The sequence below is a fragment of the Notamacropus eugenii genome, chromosome 4 (genome assembly GCF_028372415.1).
Source record: "Notamacropus eugenii isolate mMacEug1 chromosome 4, mMacEug1.pri_v2, whole genome shotgun sequence".
Lineage (NCBI taxonomy): Eukaryota > Metazoa > Chordata > Mammalia > Diprotodontia > Macropodidae > Notamacropus > Notamacropus eugenii.
In genome coordinates, this window is record NC_092875.1 from 464,599,489 (window position 1) to 464,618,955 (window position 19,467).

Here is a 19,467-nt window from a genome sequence, read left to right on the forward strand (position 1 = left end):
CCATGTGGGACCGTGAACTTAATCCATAGATGCTGTGTGTTCTGACTGCTCCACCCACCAGCAGTTCTCCCATCTCTCTCCTTTTCCTCAGGCCTCTCTATTCCCTGAGACACAATAATATTGAAATTAAATCAATTAATAACCCTGCAATGGCCCCTAAGTGTTCACGTGAGAGTCAATAGATACAGCAAACTTCATCATTGTCTTACTTTAAGGAATGGCCACAGCAACCCCAACCTTCAGCAACCACCACCCTGACCGGTCAGCAGCCATTAGCTTCGAGGCGAGACTCCTTCCTTCTCGCTGCCCCCCCCAGCAAAAAGATTACAACTCACCAAAGGCTCAGATGATGGTTTTCATATTTTTAAATGAAGTAGGAACATTTTTCAAAGACAGAACACTATTGCACACTACATCAGAGTGTAAACATGACTTTTATATGCACTGGAAAACCAAAACATTTGTGGGATTCACTTGGTGACATTCGCTTTATTACTGTGGTCTGGAACTGAACCCACAGTATCTGGACAAGATGAGGTACGCCTGTACGTGAATCCTCAAACATTTATTTTCACTTTTGTCTCTTGGCAACAAGAGAACAATTTGAAATGAACAAGAGTTGCTGTTCTTAAGTGAGCAAATGCTGTCCCTGCGGTCTTCATCAGGGAAACTTCCCAAGACCACCTTCTTATTCCCAGGACAGTTAAAAAAAATCTTTTTTAAAACCCAGAATTGTTTCTCATATATATGATAGAAAGAATTAGACTATAATCTCCTGGAAGGGAGGAATGGTCACATTTTTCTTTGTATCACTGGCACCTAGCACAGGTGACTTTTTCAAATCTGAATTGAAATTCTCCTATGCATTTTGATCCTGCTCAAATACTTTCCCTCTCTCCAATCCCTGTTATAGGGCAGAGTGGTGCACATGCATAGGTTTGAGAGTAAGAAGACTGAGATTTTCCCTTCTCCAGTTGGAAGCTTAGTCCCATTCTTCAAACAAAACATGGTCCCAAGAGAACAGAGAAGCCAGGAGGGGACAGTTTCACAAGCTAGGGTTCACCTTATGCCTAAAGAAAGCCCTTTTATGATTTAAAAGAGTAAAAAACAAAACCCACCGGTAACATAGATTCTGAATTACACGGAGTTCACGGCCTTGCTCTGACTCCTTCCCAAACACAATGACTGATAATTGCCCCACGGGTCACAACCAGACTGGGCACACTGGATGAAAAAGAAGTGGATGCTAGGGAGACATGTGGGCATACCTGGTCAGTGAGGGCATGTCCAGACAAGATGACTACAAGAATGTGGAATGTCTTGGGACTTCTGCCAAACCAGTCCAGGATATCTGAGGACACAGAATCCTCCTTCGGAGAATTGTGCTGGCCTGAAATAAGTCCCTTTGCCAAGAGGCTGAACCTCCATTACTGATTTGTTTGGCTCAGTTCCCTGAACAGAAGTAGATAAGGTGCTCAATGTAGTGGACACAGTTCCAAACTTAGGAGCTCCAAAGTTGGGAGATGCAAGACAGTGCTAACTGGGCTCTTTGGCTGCATTGGCTCACTGTCTTTTTGTAATATAGTGCTTTCTAATTTGTTAAAAACAATCCTGATCTCCAATGCCCAACCACTCAGCCTCAACCTGAACTTGAGCCTTCAGGGAAAGGTGATCTCACTAATGTACTGCTGGTGGAGTTGTGAACTAGTCTAACCATTCTGGAGAACAATTTGGAACTATGCCCAAAGGGCTATAAAACTGTGCATACCCTTTGACCCCGCAATAGCACTAGTAGATGTGTATCCCAAAGATATCAAAGAAAAGGGAAGAGGACTCATTTGTACAAAACAATTTATAGCAGCTCTTTTTGTGGTGGCAAAGAAATGAAAATCAGGGGGATGCCCATCAATTGGCTGAACAGACTGTGGTGTGTGATTGGGATAGAATACTATTGTGCTATGAGAAATGATGAGCAAAATGGTAAGTCATAGGAACTGATGAAAAATGGAGAAGCAGGAGAACAGTGTACACAGAAATACAAAAGCCTGAGCTACTTTGATCAAGATAAAGACCCAGGATAATTCCAAAGGACTCGTGATGCTCCATCTCCAGAGAGAACTGATGAACTCTGAATGCAGGCAGAAATATACTTTTAAAAAATGTTCTTTATTTTTACTGTTTTGTATTTTCTTTTGAAACATGGCTAAGGTGGAAATATGTTTTGCATGAATTCACAAACATAAGTGATATTAGGCTGCTTGCCTTCTCAAGGAAGGATGAGGTGGGAAGGAGGGAGAGAATTTGGAACTCAAAACATTTTTAAATGATTGCTAAAATTTTGCTTATATGTAATTGGGAAATATTTAACAAAATATATAAATACAATTAATTAAAAAAAGGTGGTCCCCAACAGTACATCAGTGATCGTAGGACCATAAGTCTGTAGCTTAGCCCTGAGCCTAGAGTATGGTAGGTGTTCAATAAGCACTTATTGGTTGACTGATTATAGCTAGAAGGACTCATGCCCAGAGAGGCTAGTTATCTACCCAAGACCACACAGGGAGGCTGTAGCAGAGCCAGGATTTTGATTCCAAATCCCAAACTCTTCCCCCTGCACCAGGTAATTCTGGGGTTTGGACAAGTAGCCAGTGACCTCCCCTTCAGATATAGAACTGTTCAAGGATGCTCAGTAGGCCATGGCCTACCTCGAGAATACTCTGGTCTCTAAAGCAACAGCACTGAATGGTAATTGAAGCCCTTGGAAACGGCTTAAAATAAGGGTTTGTGAGTAAACTGTTCCCTACTTCTGAATATGTTTCGTGTGTCTAAGGGGCTGGGGTGGTGTCACCCTGATGCATGGAGAATGGCAAATATTTGTGCCACAGCACAGCTTATAGGCAGCTCGTGGCATGGTCACTGCAAGCACAGGGCCTGAAATAATGAAGACCTGAATTCAAATCTAGCTTCACATGCTTACCAGCTTATCTCTCTGGGCACAATATTTGTAAAGTTAAGGAACGCTGAAGGTGGCCGGCGCGCTACAGACAGGCGTGCACTAAGTATCATTGCTCTAGCTTGGTATTAATGTTTGTGTGCACTCAAGTTTATTGTGGAAGAAATCAACAGCACACTGGGAGGGTGGGAGGGGAGGACTTAAGCAGATGCCTTGGCCGCTCTCCGGGCCTCCTGCTCTTGTCGCGCCTTTTCCCGGGTTGTCTTTTCCCTCTCGATGAGCTCTGCCTGCTCCTGCTCCCACTGCTTCAGCTTCTCCTCGTAGTTCTGGATGTCCTCCGACTCACAGGCTGGCAGCTTTTCTTGCACCATCTGTGTGGTCAGGGTCAACAGGGCTTCTGTCTCCACTCTGCCCAGATCCTGAAGCTTGGAGTATAACAACTGCTTTCAAAGAGGGGAAGGGTGAAAAGGAAGAAAAGGGGTAGGGGGAGGGAGAAGAAACCAGATGAACTCAATTGAGAAATATCCATCTACCCTCCTGGAGTCAGACAGCTTTCTGTTGGGACTCTGCCAAATGATCCTCCCAGCATGGGATGGCTTGTTTTTCCCTTTTGTTGAGGCCAATGATTTTGCTAAGATGGGCCACAGTTGATTTTTTCCTTTGCAATCAAAAAATGTTAAATGAAAACTGTGGGCCAGAGCTCTGGTTGGTCTCAAGGAGACAGGATACAAGAGCAGATCTGTGCTTCCCTTTGTGATGGGCTTGGGCCAGAGTGGCAGATACTCGCAACAAAGGCCTCTAAACCTGCACAGAGTCACAGAGGTGTCTGACAAACTGCCCAACCATGTCTTTCTCTTTAAACCAAGACTGAGATAAATGGCTGCCCTCTTCTGCCCCATTAGTGTTCCTTTCAACAGATGGAAATCATTTCTTACTAATGGCATGTCAAACAGCTCCCATGAGTCCTTGCAGCTATTGTATGATTCCCCCTACCACATTCCACCGCAGGCCTGATACTTGCACTGAATCACTGTGCTTCTATCCTGATGTAAAATGGCAAGCTTATCTGGGGGCCCGGTGTTCCCAGTGCAGCGATGGGGCACAAAAAGCATTAATACACATCGGTGTTTCTAGATGGAGAGCGCTGCAGAGGACCGTTTACCTTTCATAGGATATACCAATATTTAGGTTCAAATAGCAAAGCCTCCAAAGAGAGGAGGGTGAGGACGGAGGCTGGTAGAGAACCACAGCACCAGGCGAAGGTGATGCTTAAGGAGAAGTCCCAAAGAGAGGGGTTCTAAAATCAGGCAGCCAGTACAATAAAAATCAGGTAACAAATGGAAAAAAATGGAATCAAACTCTGCCTCAACTCTCTATCAGTCCTCCTTGGAATTGACTGTCATGAGAATTTGCATTTGTGAGAAAGCCTGAAAATGTACCACAGATGCATGTTTTTATTCTCTGAGGGCACCAATGACACAGCAAGGGAAGGGAGAGCGGGATGATGGGAAGGAGTGGACTTGGTAAATATGAGCAGGCTTGATGTCAACCTGGCTGACAGAAAATGCTTACAAGAAAAAACCCAACTCCAAACTACGGGCAAAGTGGAGAAGAAAACATGGGTGTGAATTGGGTAATTTTCTTCACATACCAAATCACCAGGAGGAAAATAGGGATGCAACATTACAGCTAGAAGGGGCATCAGGATTCACTGAGTGCCATCCCTTCGTTTTGTGGGTTGTGTGGCCTGTGAGCTTCCTGAGGGCGGGGTTTGTGCTTTTGTCTTTGTAACCTCAGTGTGTTGTGCTCAGTGTGACAGGCATGAGGGACAGACGGCTGGCCCAGAGTCACAGACAGATACTGCATTCTCAGGCGCTCCAATTCTATAACTGGCCTTCTTTCCACTACATCACAGAAAGATGTCAAAGGGTTCACATGGATCAGAATAACCTTTTTCTGATGTTTTTGCCACAGAATTTCAAGGTGGAAGAGATCTTCGAGGTCATTTAGATCAATCCCTTTATTTTAATATATTTAACATTTTATTTTTTCCCCAATGACACATATAAACAAATTTTGTCTTTTAACATTTTGAATTGCAAATTCTCTCCCTCCCTTCCTCCTTCCTTTCCTGTCTTCTGCTTTCTTTTCCTCCCTCCCCGATTTTCTGACTTCAAATTGAGCGTTCCTACTGTACGGTGCTGCTTCCCAGGTATATTGGAATGTAAAGATGAAAAGTCCTCAGCATTGCTCACAATAATCGAGGCACCCAACAGCGAGGTGTGCCCACAAAGGAAAAAGAGATTTATTTTCTCCCACGGTATAACTAGGTATCAACAACTAATAAGAACATTGCCAAAAAGACTAGACTCGTTGATCTGTCAGGTCTCTTCCAGATGCAATCATGATTACAATCACAGCTAATATTCACATAATGCTTAAGGGTTTGCAAAGTCCTTGTCTAGAGTCCGAAAGAGCTGAGTTCAAGTCTGACCTCAGATACTTACTAGATGTGTGACCCTGGGCAAGTCACTTAATCTGTTGGCCTCAGTTTCATCTGTGAAATGAGGACCACGATAGCACCTACCTCCCAGGGCTGTTCTGAGGCTCAAATAACTTAATACTTGTAAAGCACATAGTATGAGTCACATATGTCGTTTGTTATTCAGTCATGTAAGTCCTGTCTGACTCTTTGTGACCCCATTTGGGGTCTTCTTGGCAAAGACACTAGAGTGGCTTACCATTTCCTTCTCCAACTTATTTTACAGATAAGGAAACTGATGCAGGGTGAAATGACTTATCCAATGTCACACAGTACGTACCTGAGGCCAGATTTATCTCAAGAAGATGGGCCTTTCTGACTCCAGGCCCAGCACTCTATCCACTGGGCCACCTACCTGCCCTATGAGCCGTATAAATCTTATCTCCTATTATTATCTCATTTTATCCACAAACTATCTAACTGTATGATATTAGAAACTGCATGACAGTGTCCAAGAGACTTTGCTAGTCACCTCAGGCCCCATATGTGTTTGCTGCTGGGTGGGAGCACTCTCCACTGATTTTTTAACGCTCTATCCACATATTAACGATAATTAGTGATGACAGTAAGAAATAACCACATCCTGTCTGCCTAAGTGTTAGTGAAGCTTTTTTCAGCAGGTCAGAAAACATGCCAACCTACTAGGGCATGGAATGCGTGGTTAATGGCATACTGCATACTCTGGCCAACCAAACTTGGACTTATTAGTCTAAGGAAAAAAAAGCACACAGATTCCAGTGGTCACAATCTATTGCTTATTCTAAGAATTTCTTGTAGGAAGCCACAGAAATGTAGTTCGATGTTGGTTTTAGGCATTTGGTGTGGCAGTGACTGCCCTGGGGACTGTGTCACGGTGGATGAGAAGTACATTTGAGAGGCTGGTAGGAAAATAACTCAATTTTGCAGGGGACAGGGAGAGAGGAGGTAACATCACTTGCCTTAAATCGGTCCTGGTATTTGGGCAGTTTGGAACGCTCACTCTCCTCGATATCTAACTGATCACTTGGTTCTGATTCCTGGGCCTTGACTTCAGGTTGCTGAGTGCCTTCTGCAGGAGGCTCATCTGACGGAGGAGTCATCAGAGATGTCAGCACCATCTCCAGCACATCGAGCTGTGAAATAGAAACAGTGAGTGTCTTCTCCCAACTCCAAAAATGCTGTTTCCATGCTGGGTATTTTGAGGGGGCCAAGAAGAGTCAAGGCAGGCACAAGCAGGGCCAAGGCAGTGGTGCCTGGGGTGGGGAATGGATACTCTTGTCAATCCTGGAGTACACAAACAGCCTTATTTTACATAAGAAACACTTCATCAGATGATATGGCAAATTTAGCACAATGCAAATCTTTCAGAGCATCCAAAGATTATACATCAAGTGGGTTATTTCCATAAGCAGATCAATACCATGGCATCTGACTTCACTCCTGGCCCCAGCAGAAGAGACCATGTCACCTGCTTGGTGGGCAATAAGAGAGCTCTCCTGTTGCTCTCCACCCCCTCCACCCTGGGCAGTGTAGGGAAAAGGGGGCAAAGAGAAATGGGAGAACAAGGACAGTGTGCTACTCACCAGATCTTCCTTGTATGTGAGACAGGTTTGAGCCCATTGGATCTGAGTGTAACATCAGCCCACCAGAGGTGGGGCATATATCATAGGGGACTTAGCACTGGAAGGCACCTTGGAAATGATGTCACCCAGTAGTTCTCAAAGTGTGGATTCTTTCAGAGGGCCCAGGATGTCAAAAATTTTGTAATACTAATACTAAGATGTTTTAATTTCCAATATGGTAAATACTGATAGATATAATCCATGTAAACAAAAGCTCTTTGGTGGGGTCCTCAATGACTTTTAAGAGTTGTAAAGGTGCCCCTGAAACCAAAAAGTTTGAGAATGACTGATCTAGTCCAAACCACTCATTTTAAAGATAAGGTGATTTTACAGTTGAGGTCCAGAGGGGTCAAGTGACCTTTGAGGTCACACAGGTAGTAGGAGTTTGAGTTCATTTGCATGTATTTCAGAGACTGCATTAAAAATCTAAGAAAGTTTCTTTTTGGGCCTTCATGGACACTTTTGGTCAAAAGCAACATGGACCAATGGATGCCATGATCATTTGAGATTGGATGATAACTATGTTCTCTGTTGCTAAGGGCAGTGTAGGTGACCTGCCCTGGAAACCGATGAATCTGACAGGGTTTCTGTCTGCCTCACAATGGAAGACAACTCAGAAATAGCAGGCCTTTTATCACAGTAATACATCAAACCAAAAACTCCATTCCAGTCTGAGTGAGGACAGAGGACTGAATCATATTCCTGTTAAGCCAAATAGACCCTAAAGAATCTAAATCAGACTTCCTCTGCAAGGGAACATTTCCCTGTCCTTTCATGGGCTTTATGGGCAATTTCAAGTCCTTAAATTGCCAACGCTGAGTAAAGCAAGGTTAAAACTGGAACACGCACTTGGCAATATCTACCTTTTGGTTTTTGTGCATCTTGATTTGTTCATAGGCGGTACAGTTGTAGTAGGAGTGAATTCCCAAAGATCAAGCAATGAGAAAATGAAAAGGCTTCATCAAAAATCTGACTTTCTGCCGTGTGTGTGTGTGTCTGTGTGTGTGTGTGTGTGTGTCTGTGTGTGTGTGTGTGTGTCCTTCATTGCCGAACAAAACCATGCCATCAGAGAAATAATGACATGACTTGCACTTGACTTTGTTTTGAGTGAGGGAGGGCTGTGCAGGTCACCAGCCTCACTTCTCCTCCAGAGTCATCTGAATGCAGTGACCAGATATTCATCAGGATGACGACATGACCCAGGATGAGGCAATTGGGGTTAAGTGACTTGCCCAAGCTCACACAGCTAGTGAGTGTCAAGGATGTCCAGGATGCTCTGCTATTGCTAAAAGTTGACCAAGACATTTTTTCAAGTGCTGTGTCATCCATGTCAAATAAACTCACACCAATCCCGGGGACAAGACAAACATTTGCCCCAGAGGATGCCATTACATGTGTCTAAGCAAGAAACAGTTCAGTACGGGCTTCCTTCATTTCTCCAGGATTGGGTTGAATGCTGGCTTGGACAGAAATCAACCAATCAAGCCAACATTTATTGCGTACACTGAACAAGAGCTGGGGCTCATAGCAGAGGGAATGATAAAGGACTTCCTGCCTGGAGGAACTTCCGTTCTAACGGGGGAAGGAGCTGCTGTACAAAAACATTTGCTTGGAGTACCCAACTCCTTCCAATACCGTCCTTTAGAGAGGGCAGAAACTGGACTCTCAGATCACTCTACTTCATGACACAAGATGTGTCCCCACCTGGTGCCACCCCTCTTTACTCTCCTGCTTCCTCTTGATGTGTGTCTTCCTGCATTAGACTGTAAGGCCACTGAGGGCAAGGACTACTTTTCTTTTCCTTAATTGTATCCCCAGCTCTTAAGACGGTGACTGGCATACAGTAAAAGTTTAATAAATGCTTGCTTATTTGACAAGTCAATATGCCATGTCCCATGTATATGCAGACATCCCTCCCCCTCTCCAATATTACGTTCATGAGAGTAAAACATTCCCCTAGAGTGAAACAAATGAAAATAGTTTTTTGGAACGTAGAGCACTGCCCCTGAAACCACACAAGAGAAGAACACCAGCTTTGCCACTCTGCACAACACTGCTGGAAGAAATAACTCCCTTTTTTCACACTGGTTTTCTTTTCTATTTATGGAACAACTGATAACACTGACCTAGTTTTCAGAGTATGGGGGAAAGTAATCAGAAAATGGCTGTCAAGAGCTTTGAACTTGACCTCAGAAGGAAGGAACTACAAAAACATCAAGGCTGTTACCCCCACTGATAAGATGTTCCCTCTACTTCCAGCCTTTCCTAATAATTTCTACTGAAATTTATCAATCTTTGCCCATCCAGAACATAACCAAGGAAGCAAAATTAAACAGTGATTATAGTATTCCCTGTGAGCCAAGTCACAAAAAGAGATGTTCGAAATCTCATACAGGTCACTAAAATTTAACGTCCTTTAATCAGGAGAATGCTCTCAGGCTTAGTCACTTAAATCTTATTTGCTCTTATTTTACAAACAACTTTAATAAGCTTGGAATCATTTTCCAGACCAGGGTGAATTAAAAGCAGTGGATAAGGAAGGAAGAGGCAAGTTGATTTAGGTAACACATTCTGACCACAGCAGAGAGGGAGAGCTGACATTCTGAAAGTAGTGGAGAAAAGGGAAAAAAAATAAAAACCGAAACAAAACAATAAAGCATAATTCAAAAAACACAGCAGCCTGGGCTGGGTGGGGGGTTGTTTGCACGGGGCCAGATGAAGGTATAAGTATTTCAAGGGGTGTTGAGGACTGCTATATTACAGCATAGTCACAATAATATTTGATACTCATGATACACTGACTTATCTTTTAAAGAATGTTTTTAATCTGAACTTAACAAAACCCAAATAAAATGGGCATTTCCATATACAAAGGAGAGGATCGTACACAAAGCTGCAGAACCCTACTGTGTCCAGTCAGCTTTTCTGTGATAACCCTGACTTAGGAAGTAAAGGCTGTGTATTCTTTTTTTAAGATAATTGGGTTTGTAATACATTTTAGAGGCCTATTCAAAGTGAGAACTCGAAAAGACCTTGGCCTAAGAGGCCAAGGGCTGCCACTGCATCCTGGGCCATCTCCAGTCATCTTGATCTATATCTGACTACTGGACCCAGATGGCTCAGGAGGAGAAAGTGAGGCTGGTGACTTTGCACAGCCCTCCCTCCCTCAAATCAGTCAACTGCAAGTCATGTCATCATTCCCTGATGTCATGGTCCTCCTCGAGAATGAAGGACAAACACAACAACAACAGATCTGTGTTTGGGAATCTGTACCAAGCAGACCAAGAAAAATCATATTGAGTTTAGCAAGTCCATAAATTGTCCACCCATAGAAAAATTTCATTCCATTGTAAGAGCTCGCTGAATACAGCTCAGACCCCAGAATCCCAGAATCTCCACGCTGGAAGGAAGCTTGGACAACAGTACAAGTGAAGGGGAATCTGTTCTGTAACATGCTCGCACCTCCATTGGAGAACCTCCATGAGGGAGACAACTACATCCTGATCTGGTCCATTCCACATCTGGCCAGCTTTGTTAGGAAGTTTTTCCTTTTATCAAGCTGAAAGATTTTGTTCCTAATTTCTGTCCTTTGGATTCAGGCAGAATGAGTATAATCCTACTCTCTCAGGGACCATACCAGTCTTTTCTTCTTTAAGCTCAACACGACCAGCTCCTTTAATTCATCTCCTTGTGGCATGATCTGCAGCCCTTTTGCCCTACTTATCATTCTTCTCTGTATATATTCCAACTTGCCAATGTATTTCCTGAAATGTGGCACTGAGAACCAAAGACAAATGCCATAGATTTGGTCTGTCCAAGGAAGAGAATTCAGCAGGACTCCTACCCTCCTCATTCTGGATGCTCTATCTTTTTGGGGTGGAGATGGTTTATACACCGTATTTATCTCTGAACATGTTTTATTTCCCATGTTAAATATAAGCTCCTTGAGGCCAAAGAATATTCCCTTTTTTTGGTCTTTGTATCTTTAGTCCTAGTCAACACAGTGACAGGCACGTAGTAGGCATTTAATAAATTCTTGTCAACTGATTGATCCTAGGGACTGAATTATTATATTTATTTTATTAAATTCACTTCAGCTTTCAAACTTATCAAGATCTTTTTGGATTCTAATTTTGATGTCCATTATATTATCTCCTAACTTCATGCCAACCAGATATTTCCTTTGGAAGCCATCTATGACTCCACTGGAATCAATTTAAGAATGTTGCCTGGAACAGAAGAACCCGAAGACCCTGGGATCAAGCCTGTAGAGGTCACTCTTTGGGTTGATATTGATCCATTAGCCATCACTCTTTTGGTCCCGTGATCCCTAAAAGTTGCCAAATTCATTGAACCGTACTGCCATTCAGCCTATAGTTCTCCATAATATCCACAGAGTTGTCAAATGTCTTGCTAAAGTTTAGGAATACTTTCATCCATAACATTCTTCTGATGCTTTCTAGATTTCTCTTGACTCTTGGGTTTGTATTTCAGAATTCCTACTCAGCTCTGGCCTTTTCGTCAGAATGCCTAAAGGTTCTCTACTACATTAAAGGTTTATTTCTACCTCTTACAGGATTATACTCAGCTTTGCAGGGTATGTTATTTTTAGTTGTAGGCCTCTATTTTTTTGCCATTTGGAATGCATTCCAAGATGTCCTCTCATTTATAGCACAAGCTGTCAGACCCTGTGTGATCCAGACTGTGGTCTTTTGGTACTTGAACTTCTTTTTGACTGTTGGTAGGATTTTCCCTTGATGTTGCAGTACTGGATTTGGGCTATGCCATTTCAGGGACTTATCCTTTCAGGGGGTAATTGGTTGATTCACTCCACATTCATCTTTTTGTCTCGTTCTTTTATATCTGGGTAGTTTTCATTAATGATTTATTGAAATATAGTGTTTGGAATTTTAAAGATTTATTGTGGTTTTCAGTGAGGCCAATAATTCTTAAATTATCTCTCTTTGGATATTTTCCAAGTCAACTAAAAATATCAAAACAGACATTTTCTTCTATTTTTTCAGTCTTTTGATTTTATTCCAGTATTTCTTGTTTTAGTTTGATCTATTCTAGTTTTCAGGGAGTTCGTTACTTGGACAAGTTTTACCAGTTTCTCTTCTAAGCTATGTATTCTCCTTTCAGTTCTTTCTTCCAAGAGTTTAAAAATCTCAACCCCCTTCACCCCCACTCTTTAAAATTTTTTAGGTCTTGCTTCATTTCTTCTATGTATTCATGTAGTCCTTGGGGAAAATCATTTTTCCCCTCTTTGAGTCTCTTCTTGCATTTGTCAAAGAATTGGAATAATTTTTGATACCAGTTGCTATTTTTAAAAATGTATTTATCTTTCCTGAATTGGTCTTTAGTTTCTGAACTGCAGCTGTTGCAGAGTCAGGGTCCTCCCCTTTGCCTGGTCTCACCCTAGGTCACCTGTGTCCTGTGCTGGCCTCCACTTCACAGGGCTAGATACCCTCTTCCTTCTCCAGATCTTTGAGGTTCAGTCTTGCATCTTCAGGGTCCTCTCTAGCACCTAAGATCAAGGTACCTGGAAATTTGGAGTCCCTCAGCCTTTGGTCTTCTGGTCTGAGTGCTGCTGCACTGACCACTGCTATTGTCTGTAGGTGCAGCTAATGAATATGTCCAAAGTCCCCACCCTGAGGCTTTCTCAGAGGAGCACTCCATTCTTGCAGCCTCCAGATACAGGGCATTCCAGGCTCCCTGTGTATCCCTGGAAGCCTCTGGTTCTGCGCCGAAGCTACTCTGTACTGGTGGGTCCCCTTTCCTCTTGCCTTCTCACTTCTGACTGACCACAGTTCTGGTGCAGAAGCAGTCACTTAGAGTTTCGCACTGAATTTCTTGATTATTGTTTAGTCTAATGTGAACTTAGGGGGTTCACTGAAGGAGATATGTAAGAATGGGGTGGTCAGCTCCCCAATGGGGCAGCCATCTTGGCTGGAAATCTCATGACTCATTCTTGAGGAAGTCTGGCTAGTGCTCAGTGATTACTAGCTCCCTTTGTAAATATTCATGATTCACAACAATTAATTATTCATTTAAGAATTTTTCTAAGAATTGAAGACAAGCACCCCTCTTGTCTGTGATGCTAACTCTGGTGACTTGGCCACCCTATCTCAGCTGCCTTTTCACGTGTAACATCTCTCTACCATGATGCTGTCTTACCCCATTGGAGAGTTCTTTTCTTGGGTCTCCATATGGGGGATGGGCACTTGCCAGTCATGTTTCATTCCCTCCTCTTGTCTGTGCTGCTGACTCTAGGCTTGACCACTATGACTCAGTTGCCTTCTCTGGAACTTCCCTAAACCCCTTTGGCCTTCTTTTTCTTTTGCTCATTATTAAAGGGGTCATTCCCTGACTACTTCTTAAAGAGGCCTATTCACTGAATGGGCGTTATCTCCCTCTAAGTGAGTTCCTGAAAAGGCCAAAGTCTCCCATGGCATCCTGGGTCATCTCCAGTCATCCTGATGAATATCAGGTCACTGTATCCAGATGGCTCAGGAGGAGAAAGTGAGGCTGGTGACCTGCACAACCCTCCCTCACTCAAAACAAAGTCAAGTGCAAGTCATGTCATCATTTCTCTAATGGCATAGTTTCTTCAAAAACGAAGGACAAACACAACCTGAGCCTTCTTACCATGGGACATACATCCCTGTGTCATGTCAACCGCTCTCCCACTGGCGAGTTGGGGCCTGCATATTGAGAATGGGATTTGGCTGACCATGCGTCATTCCCTTCCTGGCTGTGCTTGTGACTCTCTGGACTTGGCCCCACTGAGGTACCTCCCATCATTTTTTAACTCCACTTTCTATGTTGTCCTCCTTTAATAGAACACAAGCTGCTTGAGGGCAGGGGCTGTCATTCTTTTTTTTTTACTTGTATCCCCAGCACTTAGCATAGCAGCAAGCAGCTTACAGTAAGTGCTCAATAAATGCTTATTGCTGTGCCTACTGTTTGCAGACTCTACCCTCTTCTCTCATTTAGAAAATCAGGACCTTTGCTTTTCTCCAGTTTTCTGGCACCTCACTTTCTGCCAGGTGCTTTCAAAGGTCAGCATCACCCTTACAGGGCCCAGCTGCCTGCACCAGCCACCTATTTGGCCAAGGGTCTTGAACAACATTAAACAGATGGCGCGAACCTCTAGAGTCTGTTCAGAACAGGGCAGCATGATCAATATAGTTCCCTTAATCCAATCCACATGGTTTTTGTTTGAGCCCTTTATTTATTGAAAAAGAGCCTAGAGTCAAACTGAAAATAACTTCATTCCCCCTCAGCAGGATGAACTGCAACTGTTAGGGGCGAGCTGTGACAATACTGTCCCCAAGAACTCACTTGAATCTCTCAAGGATGTTCAGAGGAGCAAAAGATACTTTTCTACGTGTCCTCAGTTTGCATTAAAATGCAGGAATGCTGGGGCAGATAGGAGGCACAGTTATTAGACCATGGGTCCTGGAGTCAGGAGGACCTGAGTTCAAATCTGGCCTGAGACACATACTAGCTGTGTGACCCCAGACAAGTCAATTACCCCCGAATTGTGGCCCCCTGACCCCGTCTCCAAAAAAAAATAATGTAGGAATGTTTAAATAAACATGTTAGAATTAAATAACACCTTTCTTGGGCAAAAACCAACAGGCAATAGAGAGACGTTATTTTTGCAGTGATCTGCTAGTTATATTCAGGGTGGGTGGTGGTGGAAACTTGTCTTTCTATCAGCCTTACAGTTCTGTCTAAGTCAGGGGTTCTGAACCCTTTTTGGTCCTGGGTCCCTCTGGTAATCTGGTAAAGTCTACAGATGCCTTTTTAAAATAATGTTTTTAAATGCATAAAATACAGAGCTTCACAAAGGAAACCAAGTATACTAAAATATAGCTATTGAAAAACAACTTTCCAGACTCCATGTTAAAAGAGTTGTTCAGTCTTTTTCAGTTATGGCTAACTCCCTGTGACCCTATTTGAGGTTTTCTTGGCAAAGATACTGGAGGGATTTGCCCTTTCCTTCTCCAGCCCATTTCATAGATGAGAAAACTGAGGCAAACAGGGTTAAGTGACCTGCCCAAGAGCACACAGGTAGTAAGTGGATGAGGCCATTTAAACTCGGGAAAAAGAGTCTCGCTGATTCCAGGCTTGGTGCACTTAAGCTGCCTTGATGTTAAGAGAAGCCCTGGTCTAACTGATCAACACCAGCTGGGTTTCTTACTGCTTATTTGTCAGTGTCAAATACTGGAGATGGATCCATTATTTTAAGTTTCTTGAGTACATCCATCTCACATGAAGAGAAAAGAATGCAAATAAAGAAGCTAAATTCCCCCTCTCCCTTTCCCCCACCTCCTCTGCCTATTTTGGAGGCAAGGAGGATTAAGTGACTTGCCCAAGGTCACACAGCTAGTAAGTGGCTGAAGCTGGATTTGAATTCAGACACTCCTGGCTGTGTTCACTGTGCCACTAGCTGCCCTGAAGAGGCTAAATTGAAAGTTTTTTAATAGTAGAAGACGGGATCACAGAGGTAGTACAGAAAGGAACTATAGGAAGCATCTAGACTAGCCTCCTCATTTGTCTGATGAGGAACTGAGGTTCCGAGTGTTTCAAATGACTTGCTCAGGAACACTTGGCTAGTCTGTGTCAGATGCCAGATTTGCCTTCTCAATTCCAATTCCAAGGCCAACTCTTTTATCCACTCTGCCACACTGCCTCTGCTGGGTGATCTGGAAGGACACAACTTACAGCTTCTTTACACAATTTCATGTCTTCTGGGGAAGATGCCACTTTCTCCATGACCTTGAGAGCTCTGTCCAGATACCCTGGAGTCCACATTAAGGGCATGTCCCGGAACACAGCCCTCAGACCTTGGCACAATTCCACTTTCCCTGTCATGTAAAAGAAATAAAGATGAGAAAGGCAAGTTCACCAACCTCAGTGGCAGCTGCCAAAATCCTCCCCATCCTCTGAAGCTCTGTGTGAATGGTGCCTCCATTAAGATGTCTTCCTCTCCTCCCCATCTGAACTCCCATAATACTCAGTTCATACTTTTCTTATGGTTCTTCCCATCTCCTGCCTCGTTTTACATCAAATTACCTGTGTTCTCATCTTATTGCCTTCATTAGAGTCTAAACTTATTTTTTCTAAGTAATTAATTTTTAGTTTTCAGCATTCACTTTTGTAAGATTTTAAGTTCTCAATTTCCTCCTCTCTCTTTCCCCATCTCCCAAGATGGCATACAATTAGATACAGGCCATACATATACAATCATATTAACATATCTCCACATTAGTCATGCTGTGAAAGAAGAATCAGAACAAGAGGGAAAAACCACGAGAAACAAAAAACAAACAAGAAAAGAGCAAGAAAACAGTACGCTCCAATCTGCACGCAGAATCCGCAGCTCCTTCTCTGGATGTGGACAGCGTTCTCCATCATGTATCTAAGACATCAAAGCTGGTTATGGCCCAGCGTGGCTGTCACTGTGTACAGCGTTCTCTTGGTTCTGCTTATTTCACTCTGCATCAGTTGTAATGCAAGTCTTTCCAGCTTTTTTGGAAGTCTGTCTGCTTGTTTCTTATGGAATAAAATCATTCCATTTCATTCACAAGTACCATTTGTTCAGCCACTCCCTGATCGTAGAGTCTAAATAGATTTCTTGAGGACAGGAACTGGGCTTTGTCTAGATATTTGTGGGAGCCTGCTGCAGAGCAGATATGCTGCTAATTTGCTCAATGCCTGGAGATGTGTGGTCTAAGACCAAAGATAAGGAAGCACAGGCAGAGGCTGATTAGACATGCTCCTAGAAGCTCTGTCATGTGTGATGAAGCTGTTTTCCCCTTCTTCCCACCCTCCCATTTCACTGGTTTCAAAACACCTAGGATAATTAATGCACAGCATAGATTTTACTATAGGAAAAGACACTTGCACATCTTAACGCGTTTGACAAAGTTACATTCATAAGGTTTCTTTTTCTTTTACAAACTTTCAGTCATTTTCTAGTCCTGTCTGACTTTTCTTGATCTCATTTGAGATTTTCTTGGCAGAGATATTGGAGCGATTTGCCATTTCCTTTTCCAGCTCATTTTACAGATGAGGAAACTGAGGCAAACTGGGGTAAGTGACTTGCCCAGGGGCACACAGCTAATAAGTGTGAGGCCAGATGTGAACGAAGGTCTTCCTGACTCTAGGCTTTGGTGCCCTATCCAATGTACCCTGGCTGCTCTATTATGAATTAATATTTAGTAAATGTATTTGTTTTGTAGCCTTTGACTAGTCCCAGAATTCATTAGGTATTTTTCTCTATTATGAACTCTCTGACAATGAGTAAGAAACAACTTCTCACGTCCATCAGATTTCTAAGGTTTCTCTCAGATGTGAATGTTCTGACGCTGAGTAAGATTTAACTTGTAGCAAGATATCCCACAGTTTGCTGCATCAGTAAGGTTCTTCTTCCAGTGTGAACTCTCCCATGTTGGAAACCCGCCCCCCCCCCCCCCCAAACTGCTGCCCTGTTGACACCATAATATGAACATACAATGAGTTGAAAGTGTGCTAAGCCATTTTCCTTTAGGCTGACCATAATATTCACTTATGGAGATTCATTTAATAATATGCTGGTGATCAATTTTTACTTGCTCAAAAAAATATCCAGAGAAACATCACTGATCTATCTGAACCATGTTTCCCCTAAAAAGGAAAAATCTTGAGATAGGGCCCGGCAGTGTTGTATACTGGAATGAGTACTGGCTATAAGAATCAGAGACTTGAATTCAAGTCCTGCTTTGACATTCACTAACTGGGTGACCTTGGGCAAAGCCCAAGTTTTGTCATCTGTAAAATGAAGGGGTTGGCCTACATGGTCTATGAGGATCCATGATCCTGTAAGAGTAAATGAGGACTTTTTGTTTCTTTGTTTAGAGAGCCTTTCAGTAAGAGTGACTCCACATCTTCCTCTCCTGACAGTGAACAACACCATTCAATGACAGGAAATCATTCCTGCTCACCCATATTCCCCGGGATGCAGGAAGAGGGTGTCTTTTTCGTCCTTGTGAAAAAAAAATAAACAAAAGAAAACCCATTATTCTTTACCTTTCCCCTTCAAAAATAAAAGAATCATTCATTGGCTAAAGGCCAGAAATCCAGGTTCAAGTTCAGAGGGAGAGGAAGCCCTATCAAGGCTGGTGTCCATGCTGAGCCTTTGTATTGGAGGAGAGAGAGTGAGTCTTTGGCTGAAAATGCAGCCTGGTGAGGGCTTGGAAGACAGGACATAGGGTGACTCTGGGATCAAAAAGGAAGAGGGCCTTTGTCTTAGAAGGTCTCAGGGGACTGTCCTTACATCATAGGAATTCACAGCCTCCCTCCGGACCTTCCTGATAATTGCCCTCCTTTGGGAAGAAACATCTCATGTGATAAGCCGAGGTGTGAACATTCTGGGAAAAGGAGCTACACATCTTCACAAACAGCTTTTCCTGTGTAGGTGACTGCTCCTTCTGGGGTGGTGGTTGTTGTTCAGTCACTTTCAGTCCTTGTCTGACTCATCCTGACCCCATTTAGGGTTTTCCTGGCAGAGATACTGGAAAGGTTTGCCATTTCCTTCTCCAGCTCATTTTACAGATGAGGAAAGTCGCGCAAACAAGATTAAGTGACTTGCCCAGGGTCATACAGTTATTAAATGTTTAAGGCAGGATTTGAACTCAGGAAGATGAGTTTCCATGATTCTAGGCAGGGCACTCTGTTCACTGAGCCACGCATCAATGCTAGGCCAGTGATGACCAACTCAGACTGGGCTGGCCCGACTCAGTGCTAATCAGACAGCTTTGTTTTACATTTTACTGGAAAGAACATTTGAGAAAACTACAGAAGGAAGAGCACGTACAAAGCTAATCAAGCTGCGGCTAAATTTGGACCTGCCAGGTGTTTGGGGCTGGACAGCCAATGCTGCCGCTGCGTCTCTCACTCCTAGGGAGGCAATTTCGATTGCTGTTGGCAAATCTGAACAATGCATGGCATGGCAGTAAATAGCTTCTGATCAGACACTCACTGGTGTCAAAAGATCAGGGATATTGCCCCAAGACAACAAAACACATTTTCTATGACCCAGTAGCTTCCTGAAAAATCTATACCCTGTAAAAGGTCTTGAATGCCAACCTGAGGGCAAAAGGGAAAATCATAACTTAAATATCATCAAGCGGGAGGGGGGAGAGTTTGGAGAGGGGTGTGTGGAGAACTATCCAGGTAAAATTTGTGGGGAAAACAAAAAAGCCTTGTTTTGACAGAATCTAAAGTTCTCTCTCGATCAGATTCCATCAGACTCAGGTACCAGATTATGCCAACCACACATTTAATTCAGAAAGACCACCTTCAAAACAAGTCAAGTTGTA

At 43.1% G+C, this 19,467-nt stretch overlaps 1 protein-coding gene across 3 annotated transcripts in view; it reads right to left on the reverse strand.

Annotated features, from left to right (window-relative positions):
- Window positions 1-2,147: 2,147 nt before the first annotated feature.
- The window catches only part of MRPS27 (mitochondrial ribosomal protein S27), a 120,655-nt gene continuing 103,335 nt past the window's right edge, over window positions 2,148-19,467 (reverse strand). For all 3 annotated transcript variants that reach the window (XM_072606308.1, XM_072606307.1, XM_072606309.1), the window contains 3 exons: window positions 15,830-15,972; window positions 6,434-6,607; window positions 2,148-3,393 (listed from right to left, as the gene is read on the reverse strand). In XM_072606308.1, the coding sequence (XP_072462409.1) occupies window positions 3,154-3,393; window positions 6,434-6,607; window positions 15,830-15,972 (557 nt within the window). In that variant the 3' untranslated portion in view covers window positions 2,148-3,153. The remainder of the gene's footprint in view (window positions 3,394-6,433; window positions 6,608-15,829; window positions 15,973-19,467) is intronic.